At 41.0% G+C, this 18,097-nt stretch overlaps 1 protein-coding gene and 1 long non-coding RNA gene across 4 annotated transcripts in view; one reads left to right on the top strand and one right to left on the bottom strand.

The window, feature by feature from the left end:
- ITPR1 (inositol 1,4,5-trisphosphate receptor type 1) overlaps positions 1-8,186 on the top strand; it is a 347,438-nt gene extending 339,252 nt beyond the window's left edge. The window contains exon 59 of the mRNA XM_061128046.1: positions 6,823-8,186. Coding sequence (XP_060984029.1) covers positions 6,823-6,909 — 87 coding nt within the window. The 3' untranslated portion in view covers positions 6,910-8,186. The remainder of the gene's footprint in view (positions 1-6,822) is intronic.
- LOC133045734 (uncharacterized) overlaps positions 1-18,097 on the bottom strand; it is a 46,901-nt gene that overhangs the window by 9,078 nt on the left and 19,726 nt on the right. For all 3 annotated transcript variants that reach the window (XR_009690325.1, XR_009690324.1, XR_009690323.1), the window contains exons 2-3: positions 8,272-8,536; positions 1,122-1,586 (exon numbers count right to left, since the gene is read on the bottom strand). This is a non-coding gene — a long non-coding RNA (uncharacterized LOC133045734). The remainder of the gene's footprint in view (positions 1-1,121; positions 1,587-8,271; positions 8,537-18,097) is intronic.

The raw sequence follows: 18,097 nt of genomic DNA, 5'->3' as shown, positions 1-18,097 counted from the left end.
CTTGGTTTCAGCTCTTTTTACATTTTTGTTTTAAAGTGAGCCGTTGGAACCACCCTTCAGAAAACCTTACCCTTATGAGTGACTTTGAAATTGAACCACTTTTTCCTAGAAGATGTTATAGGCTGAAAAGAAATAGGAGGAAACCAGTAACTTATTCTAAAGTACCTTTACCAGGATTGATCTGCTTAGGTTTTAAGGTGTCCAGAATTACAGGAAAAACTCAGCATTGCTGCTTTTACTGGGGGGAAACTTGGTTCTTTCAGAAGGAATTAGTCAACAGTTTCTTTTGACTTTGTAGCAAAGCTTTAAAGCATTTTTTTGAGAATCAACTTGTTGAAAAGATTCACATTTTGTTAATGTGGTGTGTAACAATCCTCAAGATTTCTTAACCTTTTCTGCATAAAAAGTCATGCAGATAGGCAGAGAACTGCTGGTTCTTAAATGGTAATTGTGAGAATTCTTGCTCTCCAAAGGGAAAAAAGTTTTGAATTAAAAAATAAAAAGCCCACAAATGATTAATGAACGAGAAAGTCTGTGATATTTTTTAAACCCGCTATGAAAGAATACCATTCAGTAGTAACAATGCTGGAAAATATAAAAATTGCTTCATCACTTAGATATTTTTTTCAGATCTTCTGGTCCAAAAAAACAGCATAATTGAGCAAAGATAGTTGAATGTCTTTGGCTTTAATCTTTATTGTTATTGACCTCTCTGGTGCTGGTTTTCTTCAAATACCAGTTTGAGAAGAAGTAGTTCTTATCAAGGATACTAGTAAAAATCCGGTTAGTGGCTTTTCTATTACTGTCAAGAACAGTTAACTAAAATTGCTATTCTAAGTGTTAGTTCATGATGCTGCTCATCTTCAAGTTTCCCCTCCCAAGAGATTCTGAATACAAATGTGATTCTAAAATGTTATGGAAAAACCCAAAAGAACTTTCCGGCCAATCCAGTAGTTGTTAGGAATACTAGTAGTGCTTGAAATTCTTATCATATTAACATGGTACACTGTTTGGCGTTTTTCATGCAAGAGGGTTATTATCTTGTTAACTACATAAAGAAGGAAGGGATAACATGATTAGAATAATTCCTCACAGTTGGAAAATGGGATATTAAACCTTACCTGAAGGTCTGTGTTCCTTAGCCTGTGTTGGAATCACAGAAGAGGCCCTCTAGGATACTGCGATCTATGCAGAAAGCAGCAGACCTCTAACAACAGGATACAGCAGGAAAAGTACTGGGGCCCGTCCGCCAGAACGAAGCCCGTCTCACGGGGCACACGAGAAGCAGGCAGGCAGCCCTGCGCGGGGGCTGGGGCGTCAGAGGACTTGAGCTCCGACTTGATGAGGAGGTGACCTCTGAGCTAATGAGGAGACGCAGCAGCAAGGGGGCAGCCTGGGAGGGGAGTCAGCATGGGCGACGGCATGAAAGTGCCTGGCGTGCCGCAGCAAAGGCGCTGTGCTGGGGCCCTTTCACTTGTTCTTCCGGCCAGCGTGTACTAAGCACCTGTCCGCCAGGTATGCAGCCCCAGGGACTGGGGTTACAAAGGTGAGCTAGGCCTCTTCTCCTCCTTCAAGGAACTAGGAGTCTGGAGTGGGAGACAAGTAGGTAAACAAATTAGAATTCAACATGGTAAGTATGTAACAGAGATTTCAAAGTTTGCTCTGGCAGTAAAGAAAAAGGCAGCACTTCATTCTGCCTGACCTGAGGGAGAGGATCTGAGTCACTGCCACGGAAACCTCTCAGAGATGGTCGTGCAGGAGCGTGACAGAGTATCTGTCAGGGGAACTCGAGAGGACCACTACACTGGGGACCAAGAATGTGACCAGCTGTATGTTTACAGTGAGTCAGTATACCTGCCTTTGAGAGAGGCTTCAGCTGTTTTTTTCAGTATTTTAGGCTCGTTCTTAGGAACATGACTGATTTTTATAGGACTGTGAAGATCGGTTAGATCAAAGTCAGTGAAGGTGATGGAATTCCAGTTGAGCTATTTCAAATCCTAAAAGAGGATGCTGTGAAAGTGCCGCACTCAATATGCCAGCAAATTTGGAAAACTCAGCAGTGGCCACAGGACTGGAAAAGGTCCGTTTTCATTCCAATCCCAAAGAAAGGCAATGCCATAGAATGTTCAAACTACCACACAATTGCACTCATCTCACACACTAGTAAAGTAATGCTCCAGATTCTCCAAGTGAGGCTTCATGAACCGTGAACTTCCAGATGTTCAAGCTGCTTTTAGAAAAGGCAGAGGAACCAGAGATCAAACTGCCAACATCCTCTGGATCATCAAAAAAGCAAAAGTTCCAGAAAAACATCTACTTCTGCTTTATTGACTACACCAAAGCCTTTGACCATGTGGACCAGGACAAACTGTGGAAAATTCTTAGAGATGGGAATACCAGACCACCTGACCTGTCTCCAAAGAAATCTGTGTGCAAGTCAAGAATCAACAGATAGAACTGGACATGGAACAATAGACTGGTTCCAAATCGGGAAAGGAGTATGTCAAGGCTGTATATTGTCACCCTGCTTATTTAACTTCTATGCAGAGTACATCATGAGAAATGCTGGGCTGGATGAAGCACAAGCTGGAATCAAGATTGCCGGGAGAAATGTCAATAACCTCAGATATGCAGATGACACCACCCTATGGCAGAAAGTGGGGAAGAACTAGAGAGTCTCTTGATGAAAGTGAAAGGAGAGAGTGAAAAATTAGCTTAAAACTCATCATTCAGAAAACTAAGATCATGGCAACTGGTCCCATCACTTCTTGGCAAATAGATGGGGAAACAGTGGCAGACTTTATTTTGGGGGGCTCCAGAATCACTGCAGATGGTGACTGTAGTCATGAAATTAAAAGACACTTACTCCTTGGAAGGAAAGTTATGACCAACTAGACAGCATATTAAAAAGCAGAGACATTACTTTGTCAACAAAGGTCTATCTAGTCAAGGCTGTGGTTTTTCCAGTAGACATGTATGGATGTGAGAGTTGGACTATAAAGAAAGCCGAGGGCCGAAGAGTTGATGCTTTTGAACTGTGGTGTTGGAGAAGACTCTTGAGAGTCCCTTGGACTGCAAGGAGATCCAACCAGTCCATCCTAAAGGAGATCAGTCCTAAGCGTTCATTGGAAGGACTGATGTTGAGTAATGTTGAAACTCCAATACTTTGGCCACCTGATGCTAAGAGCTGACTTATTTGAAAAGACCCTGATGCTGGGAAAGATTAGGGGCAGGAGGAGAAGGGGACTACAGAGGATGAGATGGTTGGATGGCATCACTGACTCGATGGACATGAGTTTGGGTGGAATCCAGGAGTTGGTGATGGACAGGGAGGCCTGGCATGCCGCAGTCCCATGAGGTCACAAAGAGTCGGCACGACTGAGCAACTGAACTGAACTGAAAGATCAGTTGTGGTGACTGGAGTTGCCAGGCTGCTTAGAATCTGAGGAGCCACGGCCTTACTGTGACAGGAAGGCAGGCTGCGGCGTTTGTGTGCTGTGGATGAGCTTTCTCTGCAGTGCGAGCCCTTAATCCTTTACACTGGTAGAGCAGATTTTGCCCATTTGCAGTCGACACTATTTTCAGGAAAAATCTTTTAGACATTTGGTTGCTTCTGACCTGTAAAGCTACCATATCATTTGCTTTCTGTTTAGACTGAGTCAAAAAGAAGGCATACAGAAATTCAAGCTAGTCTCTATATAGTTTATGAAGAAGAACATTGCTTCAAATGTTCATCCTTAGCAAAATGTGGATTTTGAGGGTTTTTCAATGTATCTACTACAAATGGGACATTTTGCACTAATCAAAATAGATTTTTCAGTATTAAAATGTTGAGTTGTTACCTTAGATCTCAATCTAATGGATATTTTTATCTAGTCAGGTTTGTTTCAAATGTCCAGAGAGAATGTGCTAAGGATAGACTTTGTTTTGATATGGGTAATAGTAACAGATAATAATGGTGCCTTAAATAAGATAAATATAGTGTATGTGAGTCTATGTAGACAGGTAAGTAGGTTGAATTGAGCTAATAAGGTCAGGAATTATGTGAGAATGTATACCAAGGGACCAGGGAAACTTACCTGGTCAGCAGTGTTGAACTTGGTTTCCTATAGGCCAAATTCAGTCCCAGGGTGGGGTCTGTTTCACTGACTTATCTCAGAAATAAGCCAAAATCAACAGGAGAGTTACATTTTCATATACTTGAATACTTTGAAAAAAAAGTTCAAGTATATGAACTACTTGGTTTTCTTTCATTACTGTTCCCATATAATTATCACTGGATGAGGATCATGTCCAAAGGGCCAAATACTTAAGCAGCTGCCCCTGGTACTTTAACATTGATTACTCACTTAGATGACGCCATTCTGTCTACAAGGCCATGGTTGATCAAAACAGAACTCGGGCAGTCAGATTTGTGTGCCGACCATGTGCTCAACTGCAGAGAATCATCCCCGAGATCTCATTTTGAGAAAATATACCCAAAGTACTTTTTAAGTATTCAAGTATATGAAAATGTAACTTTTCTAAGGATCTTGGCCTCTTTCTGAGACAGAGAAATGCTCTTCTAAGAGCAGCAGTGTGGTCCTAGATCCACAGCGTTAACAATACCTTGGAACCTGTTAGCAATGCAGATTCACCGACCTTACCCTGAGCCTCCTCAATGGAAACTCTGTGGGCCCTTTGATCTGTGTTGTAACAAGCCTTCGGGGTGCTTCTGGCACATGCCAAAGTTTAAGAACTATTATTCTAGGGAAATAGGAAGCAAAATTAAGTATGTGCTGAAAGTGAAAGTGTTAGTTGCTCCGTCAGGTCTGACTCTTTGCCTCTCCCCTGCCCCGAGACTGTGGCCTGTCAGGCTCCTCTGCCCATGGGGTTCTCCAGGCAAGAGTACTGGAGTGGGTTGCCATTTCCTTCTCCAGGGGATCTTTCCTGCCCAGGGATGGAACCTCAGTCTCCTGCATTGCAGATGAATTCTTTACTGTCTGAACCACCAAGGAAGAAGCCCCAGGGAAGTATGTGCTAGGTTCTTGAAATTACCAGGTACAACCTCTGCTTGAACAAAGGTTTTGGCCACTCACCTCAGTAGGAAGCCTCAAGGTCAGGGACTGAGGGACAGTGATGCGATCGTTATTTTAGGAAGACAAACCTGGAGAATTAGAGTCGGACCACCACTGAGGTATCAGGTGATACCTATAGAAGATATATAGAAGATATCAGGTGATACCTATAGCCAGTAGATTGAAAAATCACAGGAAGCTGATTGGACACACAGGCATGAGGCTACACAACATACAGAGAAGATCATCTCAAATGTAAGTAGAAATTTATAGAAAAATTTCAGGAAAAACTTCAGTGGCCAACTTCAACCGTGGAAAAATCTCAGCATCTTTAAATGGAAGCTTTGAGTACCCATCAGTACGACTTGAGCCCACCAAGATTCCTAAATCATTGAGAATGCAGAGATTATTAAATTTAGTGAGTTCTGTTGGAGTCCTTCTCAAGGCTACCTGCCAAGGGACTAGTTTGGGGGTGAAAGTTTGGGCTGAGTATGTGAAGTATCAGGCAGTGAGATAACTGACTGCATCACCATCTAGTTGTCAGTTTATTCCATGAGTCACAGGAGGCTCTCCTGCAGCTGAATCTGTGAAGTATAGTAGAGGATTGTGACACCTCCTTTAAAGATTTGTCACTCATCTAAGGAAACTTTCAAGGCTAGCAGAATACCCCTAATTCAACTCTTCATAAGAGGCTTTGTAAAAAGTTACCTTTTGGAAATACTCACTCCTTGTAAATCTTCTCTCCTAAAATACAACTGAAGGCATTTCATAGGAGTCTCAACATAGTATTTTGATATGAAAGGAAAACTGCTGTTTCAAATAAGGCAAAATAACTACTTTAAAATTGAACTGAGGTAACATATTCTCATTTTAGTTTCTCTCAGGGTATTTTGTACCAAAAATTAGTCCAGGTGAAAACAGATATAACCATCTACAATGTGACAGACACTATTAGAAAATTTACATACATCCTCTCTATGAGGTCGGAATTATCACCATCATTTTATATGAATGAAGAGACAGACTTTGAAAAGTTACAACAACAGAAAACTTTATGGAAATAGGTCTGTCTGATTCCAGTGCCCACATCCTCTATATTAAAACTGCTAAACCCTAATTCCTCTCTGACTTTTAGGAAGCCAAAAATCTAGAAGCAGGATCCAAAACCACTTAGAGATAACAATTTTATCCGATATTTCATATAGCTTTTTTACCTTAATTGACCTAAATGCCAATCCAGAGTTGGGATAACTGGGTTAAGAAAAATCTAAATACAGGGAGTTAATTATGCCCTGAAATAGGCAGAACTGAGCTAGATACCTGTCAATATGAGAACTGGTTTAGTTCAGCAGCCAAATAAAAGGTCCCAACTTCTTGTTTGCAGTTTTGAAAACACGGTTTCATTTGAGCAGCCTTAAGAAACAGTCTTTCCTGACCTTGGTGTGTGTAGGGGGTGAGGACTGGTCACCACTGGGTGATTTGGGAAACAAGAATCTTGTGCTTTAACTGCTTTTTGTTCCTTTGTGAAACAAGTAGCAAGCAGAATTTCTGAATGTCACGTTGCATGACAAGGGCACAGAATTCCCCACTCTGCCCAGGTAGATGCCCTTTTTGAAGCTGTGTGTTTGATATACTAACGGTATGCTATTTGTAGAAAGTGGGTTTCAGTATAAACCATAACCACAGAGGTAAGTCTATGGTTGAGTATACGATTTGACGTACAGGAAGTGTCTGGGTCTAATGATGAAACTTTTTAACTTTCCAGATGACAGAACAAAGGAAGCAGAAACAAAGAATTGGTCTTCTAGGACATCCTCCTCACATGAATGTCAACCCACAGCAACCAGCATAAGCAAATGAACTAAAGGCATCGTATTTACCTTTTTAAATTATTTTTAGTGTGGGTCTTGCTAAATTAGTTCTGATTCACCCACAGAGGTTACATTTATGCTTAGTATATTTGTAAATACTCAGTTTTATACTGTGTGTATATGATTGCTACTCTCCAGGTTTGGATATATGTATTGTAATTAGAATTGTTGGCAGGGTGAAATTTCATTTGTGCCAAAAAAGTATTTAAAATGCCTTTTTGGGAAGGACTAAAGAAAGCACCTGACTTGCACTTGAACCACATTATAGATTTAAAAGTATATGATATGTATTTTGTATTTAAATCTAGAATAACCAGTATTTATGTTTTTTATAAAACTGTGCAATACCAATTATGCAATCACCATAAATTCGTAACTCCTGTGTATCCTAAGGGGAGTGCACATCTTTGAAGCTGGTGTGTTAATAGTATGTAACAAATGGTTAAATGATGCTGCTGCCAAAACCATATTACTAGTGAGTTTCGGGCCCCCAGGCGTTTTGTGCCATACAATGACCCTGTGGTGATAGTCCTTCTCGTCGCTAGCGGCACCAGTGCCTCTGTCTCCTAGTGACCGTGCTCCGAGCCTCGAACTGTTCAGGTCAGCATTCATTTTAAGAAAAGCAACTTTAGTTTCAAAGATACTTTTAGGCTTCTGAATTGATCATTTAAACTATGTCTTTTAAGTAAGAGCGCTAAAGTAGAGGCTCAGACTTTAGTTTGCCAAATTAATGAATTTTTTAAAGGGAAATTTCTAAGCCACGTTTGAGGTAAATGCATACTGCTAGCCCATCAATGTCATCTCCAAGGTGAATTTTGGTGTCACTTCATAAAGAAATGAATAATTGATGGTCTCTAGATGATCTAGTCCAAACAGTTGATTTTTTTCCTTCATCAGAACCAACATGCTACAGTAGCTAAGAAGTATTAAACTATAGCCATCCTGATAGAGATAAAATATGATCTATCCCATTAGAACTCATAGTTTGAACACTGACATGTTATTCTTGTGAACGAGCCACATTTTTTTTCTTTGTCACATGATTTCTTTGCTTGATGGATGAAAAGTATGAGAGGAAACTTTTATATCTGTTGCCTAGTTTTGTACATGGATCTCATTTTACAAGAGACTCTACCAAAAAACGTTTAAAAATGTATTGAAAGCTGAGTTCTGAAATGAGTAAAGTTTGTAAATGCATATATAAAAATATTTAATAAATGATGCAGAATAAAATACTGTGACTGAGTGATGGCTTTCATTTAGACGTTTCTATACGTCATCACAGCTATTCCAATTATATATTTTCTTTAGGACCAACTTAAAAGTATAAATGGCTTACTTACCAGGTTGATTCTGAAAGTGCTTCCCTGAGGAATGAGAACTCTGAGAGCTCCTGAACAAATACAGGGGAGGGTTCAGTCCAGTGGCCATTGGTTCTTCTCAACGGGTGACGGCCAATCAGACTGTCACGGGTAACGTGGGCACACGTGGTTGAGTCCAGAATGCCGGTTCAGGCTCCCGCTCCTGCACTTTCCCTGGGGGACCTGGAACTTGTCATCTGAGCAGCGAAGTCAGCTTTCCTTCAATGGTCAGAGGCCTCTGTAACAGCTGGAAATGTTTGACAAATCTAACTCATCCAAAGGCAGAGAAAGGCGTCCCCTCCTTAGAGCACTGCCTGCCCTGGTTGCTCTTGTAACGCTGATTTTCTCTGTGCTTTGCTAAATAAGAATAATTAGCATCCAATGTCAGAAACTAGGTTGGGATTAAACTCCACTTAAATGATTAACTTCAAAACCAATGCTTCTGCGTTATAAATTTGGTAACTTAAAAAACAAGTGAATCATTTTCCAGTCAATACAGCATATCTCCATAGAATTTTTCCATAATAAAACCAATCCAAGATAGATACGTACTTGTATCTATGAACAAACCACCAGCAGGCCATGCCAAACCCCGCCACATGAGCCCCAGCCCAACGAAGACTTGCTCCCCTTGGCTCTCCCTCTGACCTCCCGAGCTGCCCAGCCCGGCGAGGCAGTCTGTGTGGTTTGTCTCCCAGCCCCTGTCCCACCTCATTCACCGCCAAGTTCTGCTTTGACATGTTCAGGTGGCGGCTTCTACAGGTTTGTCATGTTTCATTTGATTCCTGTCACTTGATACAGATCTTCATTCGGTTCGCCAGCTTCAGCAGAAAATAAATGGAATTCTTCTCCACCCCACATGCAGTAGATTCTACCAGTGGAGTTTGGGTGTGAACACAAAGCGGGTACAACTGAAACAATATCTGAAATTATAGCTCCCGTGGCCTTTGATGTATAATTGTGATTTCACCTTTCTCCAGACATCGCTTTTTCAACACTTGTATTTCAAGGTCCAAGTCACCTTTAAAGTTACTCAGTAGCATGGAAACTTATATTGCCATATGTAAAATAGCCAATGGGAATTTGCTGATGACTCAGGGAAATTAAACAGGGGCCCTGTGACATCTAGAGGGGTGGGACGGGGAGGGAGATGGGAGGAAGTTTCAAAAGGGAGAGGATATATGTATACCTATGGCTGATTCATGCTGAGGTTTGACAGAAAACAAAATTCTGTAAAGCAGTTATCCTTCAATTAAAAAATAAGTTACTCAGGTGAAGAATCAGTGCTATTGGACTAACAAATGTACAGCATAGTGCTTTCGGCTCTGATCATTTAATTTTAAAAGTTTGCTGTAGCACCAACTGAGATTTCAAGATTTTGCCAGTTTCCTTAACTAAACCATTTGTTATGTCAAAGGGTCTGGGAAACTCCATTCCACTGTTCTAATGTTTATATTATCTTTCCCATTTCTACTTATGTCCCTAAAATTCTGTAGTGATAAACCTTGTTTTCTCCTACAAATAAAGCTTCCATTCTTCTGAGTCCTAAAGCTTTATTTGATATTCCACCCTGTACAACTGTTCTTAGAACTGTGTAACTCTATTCACACACACATACAAAATACAACTCTTTATTTTGTTTTTAAAAAATATGATTCAACCTACCTGTTTTTCTTCGGTTGGTTTCATTTGGTCCTACTTTCTGAAAATGGATTGCTTGATTTTGCGCTTGTAAAAACTGCTCTTTCACCCTGTTTAAACATTTCCTAACGTAAATTATAAAGCAAGCAAACTTTATTTGTGGGAGCTAACCAGCAACACTGTCTTTGCAGTAGCAAGCTGAGCACAGTGTTACTTACGTGCTAATGGGAAATTACCAAGTTCTTCGCGGTAAACTAAGGAATTATCACATTAAAATCTCAGTTACTGATTTCTGTATCTTCCTCCCATGGTTGGTTTGGATAATGTGCTAATGAGAGACAGCCTGAAAGTTTCTGCTAGTTGTTTTAAGGCTACTCATGAGAGCTTTCTGGGCTACACAGATGGAAATTTAGTCTTTTAAGACTATTAATTATGAAAGGAGAATAAGTATGTACTTACACAATTAAGTTTTGCTAAAATAATGTTTTCACAGATTTGAAAAAACAAAATGTGCTTGATAGCAGGCTTAATTTATATGACAATAAAACTCAAGTTTACACAAGACAGGATGTCATAACAAAGGACTCCTACTGAAGGCTCTTGAGACAATGTGTTCCTATCTGCCACAGAGCAGGAGGGAAACTTTTCATTTTTAATTGGAGAATAATTGCTTTACAATGTTGTATTGATTGCTGTGTGACAATGTAAACCAGCTATAATACATATATTCCCTTCCTCTTGAGCCTCCCTCCCACCCCCGTCCCACTTCCCCGTCATCACAGAGCACGGGGCTGAGCTCCCTGTGCAAACAGCAGCGCCCCCCCGGCTCCTATTTCACACATGGTAGTGTACAGAAGTCAGGGCTACTCTCTCGATTCGTCCCACGCCCTCATCCCCTTATTGTGTCCACAAGTCTGTTCTCTATGTCTGTGTCTCTCTTCCTGCCCTGCAAATAAGTTCATCAGTGCTATTTTTTTAGGTTCCGTATATACGCTTTAATATATGGTGTGTGTTTTCCTCTTCCTGACTTATCTCACTCTCTCAGGCTCTAGGTTCTTCCACCTCACTACAATTGACTCAAATGCATTCCTTTTTTATGGCAGAGTAATATTGGAAGTGTTAATTGATACAGCCAGTATGGAAAAACAGTATGGAGGTTCCTTAAAAATCTAGAAATAAAGCTACCATATGACCCAACAATCCCACTGCTGGGCATATACCCAAAGAAAACGATAGTTCAAAAAGACACATGTGACCCCAATGTTCAGAGCAGCACTGTTTTCAATATCCAGGACCCAAAGCAATCTAGATGTCCATTGACAGATGAATGGATAAAGAAGCTGTGGTCCATATATACAACAGAATATTAACCATGAAAAGAAAATTTTCATTGTAAAGGTAAGAAATTGAGCCTTAGAGTGGTAGAGGAACTTGGCCAAGGACCTAAGTCCAGAATAAACGAAGGCCCCCTGACTCGGCCAAACAGGAGAGAGCTCTCACACCTACCGTTTTCCCTCCATAAAAGGGCTATCATATCTTATTAGTAGCAGTTTCCCATAATGGTTCTTCCTTTACAGGAAGTCCTTATGCAGAACTGTATTTTGTCCAATACAAATGGATTTCCTTTTCAAACCTACGAGGATCTACACGCTAGAAAGTACTGAAGGTGATTACTTTGTCAAGAGTGAAAACTTTGTGGCAGAGATAAGAAGCTTCTAAAATCTCTATCTTTTACAACTACCCATCTCATGTCAATACCTCTTATTTAACTGCATTTTTCAACAGGAGAATCTGTTTTCTCAGACAAGGTGGCTTTCTCCACATGAAATATTCCACACAGGCTGGCATCCTTTGTACCAGAGAAATCGGTGTTGATTGGCCAACCCTGCTCTCCTTTCATTATACTGATCACTTGTTCACAATCAACTAGAATGTTGGAAAACCCCCATAAAGATTTCGATTTTACAGAAAGTACCCAAAATTCCGCCAGTTTTGCATCACAAAGTAGTGGTTAAAGTAGAGTTTTGAGTAAAATGCCATGCGTGTGGTTTTTGTGGGTGGTTACAGCTCAGAGCGACTCTTGGGCCTCGTCAGTAATCTCCAGGCGACAACGAGGCTGGCTATTACAAACTAAGACGATTCTGATCGTCGCAGCAAGCGTCTCTCCGTCTTTGGTATCCTATGCCACCTTAGGCAACTCACAACCTCAAGGCTGATTCAGAAGCATAACTAGCCTTCACGTCCGGACCTCAAAACCTACCCAGTGGAAGACAATAAAAAGACCACTGGTGGGTTTTTACACTGGGTTAAGTTTGACAATGCTCATGGGCTATGAACTCCCCAGCTGCTGGTGGTTTAAACTCATTTGGTAAAACAAATCTCTAGCCCACTGGGGTACTACATTAAAAAAGAAAGAAAAGAAAAAAAAAAAAAAGAAACCAAGGAGAAACTTTAAATATTTTAAGGTCATGACAAACCAGTGTGAAAGAGAATCCTAACACCTAGAAGTGAAACTGCATCATCCACCCAGCCTGGAAAGAAAAAAGAAAGCTAAAAACCACGATCGATTAAGAATGCCGAGTCTGAGAAAACCCCTAAGGTGAATTCTGAACAACAACAAAAAAAAGAGTCCCACAACACAAGAAGTGCATACTGTATGCAAGAACTGCTAATGGAAAGAGTTCGCCAGCATTTCTGTAATGACCTCACGAAAGACGACTGCTCCTATGTAAATGAAACTGTAGACAATCCAGGAATTTAACCTGTCCATTTCAGAACTGAATTAAGCTAGTGATTTAATCTTTTTGACATACCTTGTCACCTATAGCATCTCATGAAGACTTGTCAGAAAGCTCTGTAGAAGAAAAACAATCTAAAAAGGCCACATACTATATAAATCCAAGTAAATGACATTCTGGGAAAAGTAACACCATGGAGACAATAAAAAGAGCAGTGGTTGTCAGGAGTAGGAATGGGGCATGGATGAATGACAGAGAACACGGAATTTAGGGCGACGAGACCGTAAAGGTGGAAAGATGTTATACATTTCCAAAACCCAAAGGACGTAAAAAGAGAGTCAGCCCTAAAGTAAGCCATGGGTGATCATGATGTCAATGTAGGTTCCCCTCAACCATAACCACAGTGCTGAGGGATGCTGGCAATGAAGGAGTGGGAAAGGTACATGGGCGTTCTCTGTACTGTCTATTCAATTTTGCTGTGAATCTAAAAGTGTTCTTAAAAAGAAAAAAGTTAACTAAACATTTTTTTCAAGAAAACAAAAAATTGTTGGATAAAATACTGATGCATGCAACATTTATGACCCTTGAGAATTTTATGCCACGAAAGAAGCCAGTCATAAAAGACCACATATAGTATGATTTCATGTATATGAAATGTTCAGAAGAGGCAAGTCAAGTCTATAAGAGACAGAAAATAAATGACTGGTTGCCCCGGGCTAACAGGGGTGGGGTGTCAGAAAGAAATGGGGAATGACTGCTAATGTGGGCTAAATTCCCAAGTCTTGACATGACATGTTTGGGTCATATCAAGTCATTTTTTAAAACTGTTATCTTTAACATCCAAACTGTGTTTACTATCCATTTGAACTGAATTCATAAATAAAACTATTATAGAGCTCACAACTCCTGGATAATTAATCTCATATTTGTGATCAGTGTTGAATTTAAGTCTGACTTCCTTTTTACAAAACCATCAGAAAAGACACTTTACCTCGGGGTGATGATGTATCTCTTTAGTTTAAGAAGTACTTTTATCTACATTTTCATTTAAACCTCCCAATCCTGTTACGTAGATATTATCCCTGACATGTGCATGGTCCTATATTATAGCATCTTTCACATTCAGATGCAAGTTTTAGATCGTATCTCATATAACTGTGTGAAGCCCATGACTTTCCTTAACAATTGCAAGGATTCTAAGGTGAGTGCTCACAACTTGGTAATGAGTCCTTGTCACTTTTTGATCCCAAGTCTTGGTTGCAACCTAATTCTCATCACCTCCCCTCTCTCTATTCCACCCCACCCTAGTGTAGACACAGCTGGCTCTACCCTCTAATTTAAAACACATGAACATCCGGGTGTTGTGAAGAGTGGGCCTCTTTAGAGTGTAATACTAGGACCCACTTTCTTTCATCACCCCTGCACAAATAAAGGCAAAATAAAAACAAAATTAAAAAAAAAAGTTTCTTCCAGCTTCAACTAAAAGCTAACATTTGGGACTTCTCTGGCGGTCCAGTGTCTAAGGCTCTGCACTCTCAATGCAGGGGGCCTGGGTTCCATCTTTGGTCAGCTAACTAGATCCCCCATGCCGCAACCTGACAAGCCAAATAATTAAATAAAAATAAATATTAAAAAAAAAAAACACGAAACAAATTTTACTTCTTTTTTATGCAGAACAATTTTAGCCCCCTGGACCCAACCCTCCCATTGAGATTAGCCCTTTACCTTGACCAAACAAAAAAAGACCATAATTCATCTGTTTAGCTTTCAACTCAAAGAGCAACTAGCTTTTAAATAGCTTTTTTCCCCCACTTCCGGATACCTCCTAATCTTAGAGAAGAAGACATCAGTTTGGAAAGGTGAAGCAATTTGACTAAACTAGAACATCAGACCTGGGATTTAAAGGCAGATCATGTGATCATATACACTCATCCTGTGGGATCCATGAGGAACCCATGGGTAGTAAAATTTGAGGACACTCAAACCCCTTAGGGGAGGAGTACAGTCAGCCCTCTGTTGCCATGGGTTGCGAATCCAGAGGCTCCATATCCAAGGACTGGAGGACTGACTGCAGCGCACATGCTCCTCGCTAGGCCCATGCTTCACCACATCGGGGTGATCCTGCCGATAAGGTGCTGGCCTCCAGCTGTCCACCTGTTGGGGGAAGATCTGGTATATACCAGGCCAGAGTTCTCGGAGAGGCTAAGTAAGAGTTCTTAGGGTAAGGACTGTAACTAGTCCATTTCATTCAGTACATAGCACAATTCCTGCCAATAAAGGGGCTCAAGAGATTTGAGGGGGGAAAAGATTGTGAGCCTTCACTTATGTCCTTGGGGGTTTTGGAGCCAGGGCCAGGTAAGAGTCTTTCATTCAGGAAGGACTATTTAGCAGTCCTTAGCAGATCTCTACAAAAAAGATCTTAATGATGTAGATAACCCCGTTGGTGTGATCACTTGCTTAGAACCAGACATCCTGGAGTGCAAAGTCATGTGGGCCTTAGGAAGCATCACTACGAACAAAGCTAGTGGAGGTGATGGAATTCCAGCTGAGCTATTTCAAATCCTAAAAGATGATGCTGTTAAAAGTGCTGCACTCAATATGCCAGCAAATTTGGAAAACTCAGCAGTGGCCACAAGACTGGAAAAGGTCAGTTTTCATTCCAAACCCAAAGAAGGGCAATGCAAAAGAAATGTTCAAGCTACTGCACAATTGCACTCACTTCACATGCTAGCAAAGTAATGCTCAAAATTCTCCAAGTTAGGCTTCAACAGTACATGAATCATGAACTTCCAGATGTTCAAGCTGGTTTTAGAAAAGGCAGAGGAACCAGAGATCAAATTGCCAACATCCACTGGATCACAGAAAAAGCAAGAGAGTTGCAGGAAAACATCTACTTCTGCTTCATTGACTATACTAAAGCCTTTGACTATGTGGACCACAACAAACTGTGGAAAATTCTGAGAGATAGGAATACCAGACCACCTAATTTGCCTCCTGGGAAATCTGTATGCAGGTCAAGAAGGACAGTTAGAATGGCCATGAAATAACAGATTGGTTAAAAACTGGGAAAGGAATACATCTAGGCTGTATATTGTCACCCTGCTTATTTAACTTATATGCAGAGTACATCAGGAGAAATGCCTGGCTGGATGAGGCACAAGCTGGAATCAAGATTGCCAGGAGAAATATCAATAACCTCTGATACGCAGATGACACCACCCTTATGGCAGAAAGCGAAGAAGAACTAAAGAGCCTCCTGATGAAAGTGAAAGAGGAGAGTGAAAAAGCTGGCTTAAAACTCAACATTCAAAAAATGAAGATCATCACATCCGGTCCAATCACTTCAGGGCAAATAGATGGGGAAACAATGGAAACAGTGATGGACTTTATTTTCTTGGGCTCCAAAATCACTGCAGACGGTGACTGCAGCCATGAAATTAAAAGACACTTACTCCTTGGAAGAAAAGCTATGACCAACCTAGACAACATATTAGAAAGCAGAGACATTACTTTGCTGACAGAGGTCTGCCTAGTCAACGCTATGGTTTTTCCAATAGTCATGTATGGATGTGAGAGTTGGACCATAAAGAAGGCTGAAGGCCAAAGAACTGATTCTCTTGAACTGTGGTGTTGGAGAAGACTCTTGAGAGTCTCTTGGATGGCAAAGAGGTAAAACCAGTCAATCCTAAAAGAAACCAATACTGAATATTCATTAGAAGGACTGATGCTGAAATTGAAGCTCCAATACTTAGGCCACCTGATGCAAAAAGCCAGCTCATTAGAAAAGACCCCGATGTTGGAAAAAATTGAAGGCAGGAGGAGAAGGGGATGACATAGGACAAGATGGTGGATGACATCACTGACTCAATGGACGTGAGTTTGAGCAAGCTCTGGGAGATGGTGAAAGACAGGGAAGCCTGGCGTGCTGCAGTCCATGGGGTCACATAGAGTCAGACACGCCTGACCGACTGAACAACAATAGTTTAGCAGTGGCCAAAAGGAGTTGCACAGACAATAAAAGATCAAGCAGTCACCACTCCTTTTGCTACAGACCACTGAATCTTATAACTAACCAATACTCAATGAGTCCTGCTCCACAACTCTAAACATCCCCTACTGTTCCCTCTATGTGTTTTAGTCGCTCAGTTGTGTCTGACTCTTTGTGACCCCATGGACTGTAGCCCACCAGGCTCCTCTGTCCATGGAGTTCTTCACACAAGAGTACTGGAGTAGGTTGCCATTCCCTTCTTCAGGGGATCTTCCTGACCCAGGGATCGAATCTGGGTCCTCCTGCATTGTAGGCAGATTCTTTACTGTCTGAGCCATGATCAGGCAACCATGATCTTCTCCCCTCTTTCAATTCTTGAAAAAGATAAACCTATAACTGTGTTCTCTGTATGCACCTGTCCTCTGGACCCACCTGCACCTCCACACCCTTCTCTCCACCTGACTCCCTCATCCAACCAGGCTAAAAGACAACCCCTCAACCATCCGGGGATGATTATGACACCTCTCAGATCATACCAAAAGAGACAAAACACATCAAGAAATTACGGCCAGGACTTCCCTGGTGGTTCAGTGGCTAAGACTCCAGGCTCCTAATACAGGAGACTTGGGTTTGATCCCTGGTCAGATTAGATCCCACATGCCACAACTAAAGATCCTGCACGCCACAGCTAAAAATCAGCACAGCCAAGTAAATACTTTAAAAAAAAATTATGGCCATTTTGGGTAACACAGAAGCATGGTTTCTTTACATGTGAACATACACCCAATGTGGATGAATCTCAAAAGGATTATGTTAAACAAAGTAAATCAGACTCAAAAGGCTACATGGTGTGTCATTCCATGGATATGACATTCTCGAAAAAACCTGCAGGAACGGAAATCAGGTCAGTGGTTGCTAGAGACAGGCAGTACGGAGAGGAAATTTATTACAAAGGGACACAAGTGAAACATTCTGGGTGATGGAAATAACCTCAGTGTATTGGCAGTTACTTGATTATACAAACCTTTCAAAATTCATAGTACTGTAACCTAAGAAGGGTATATTTTGCTATAAACAAATATAATTTGTTCACTAAACTTGACATGAAAAAAACTAGTGGAAAGGGGTAAAGGTCCAGGCCTGAAGTAACCTGCTCCCCAGGAGCTCTGATGCAGGCTGTCCATGGCCCATATTCTGAGAACTGCTAACGTCTGGGTTGTGTCACAACGCCTTTGTCCTTAGCACATGCACTGTACTTACTTTTTGAGCTGAGTATCATTTCACAGTGATTAGGAGGATCTGGGTCAGAAATGTGCCCACTGGGGAGTCTAGGAGGGCTGGCAGTGAGACTCAAAAAAAAAAAAAAAAAAAAAGGATTTTTTCTACTTTTAAAGAAATGCCTGTCTTTTAGAACTTACAAACAACAGTCCTATAGATACAC

This window comes from Dama dama, chromosome 24 (assembly GCF_033118175.1).
Source record: "Dama dama isolate Ldn47 chromosome 24, ASM3311817v1, whole genome shotgun sequence".
In the NCBI taxonomy this organism is placed as follows: Eukaryota; Metazoa; Chordata; class Mammalia; order Artiodactyla; family Cervidae; genus Dama; species Dama dama.
Note: the sequence above shows the minus strand (reverse complement) of the source record. Positions and strands in the feature narration are given on the sequence as shown.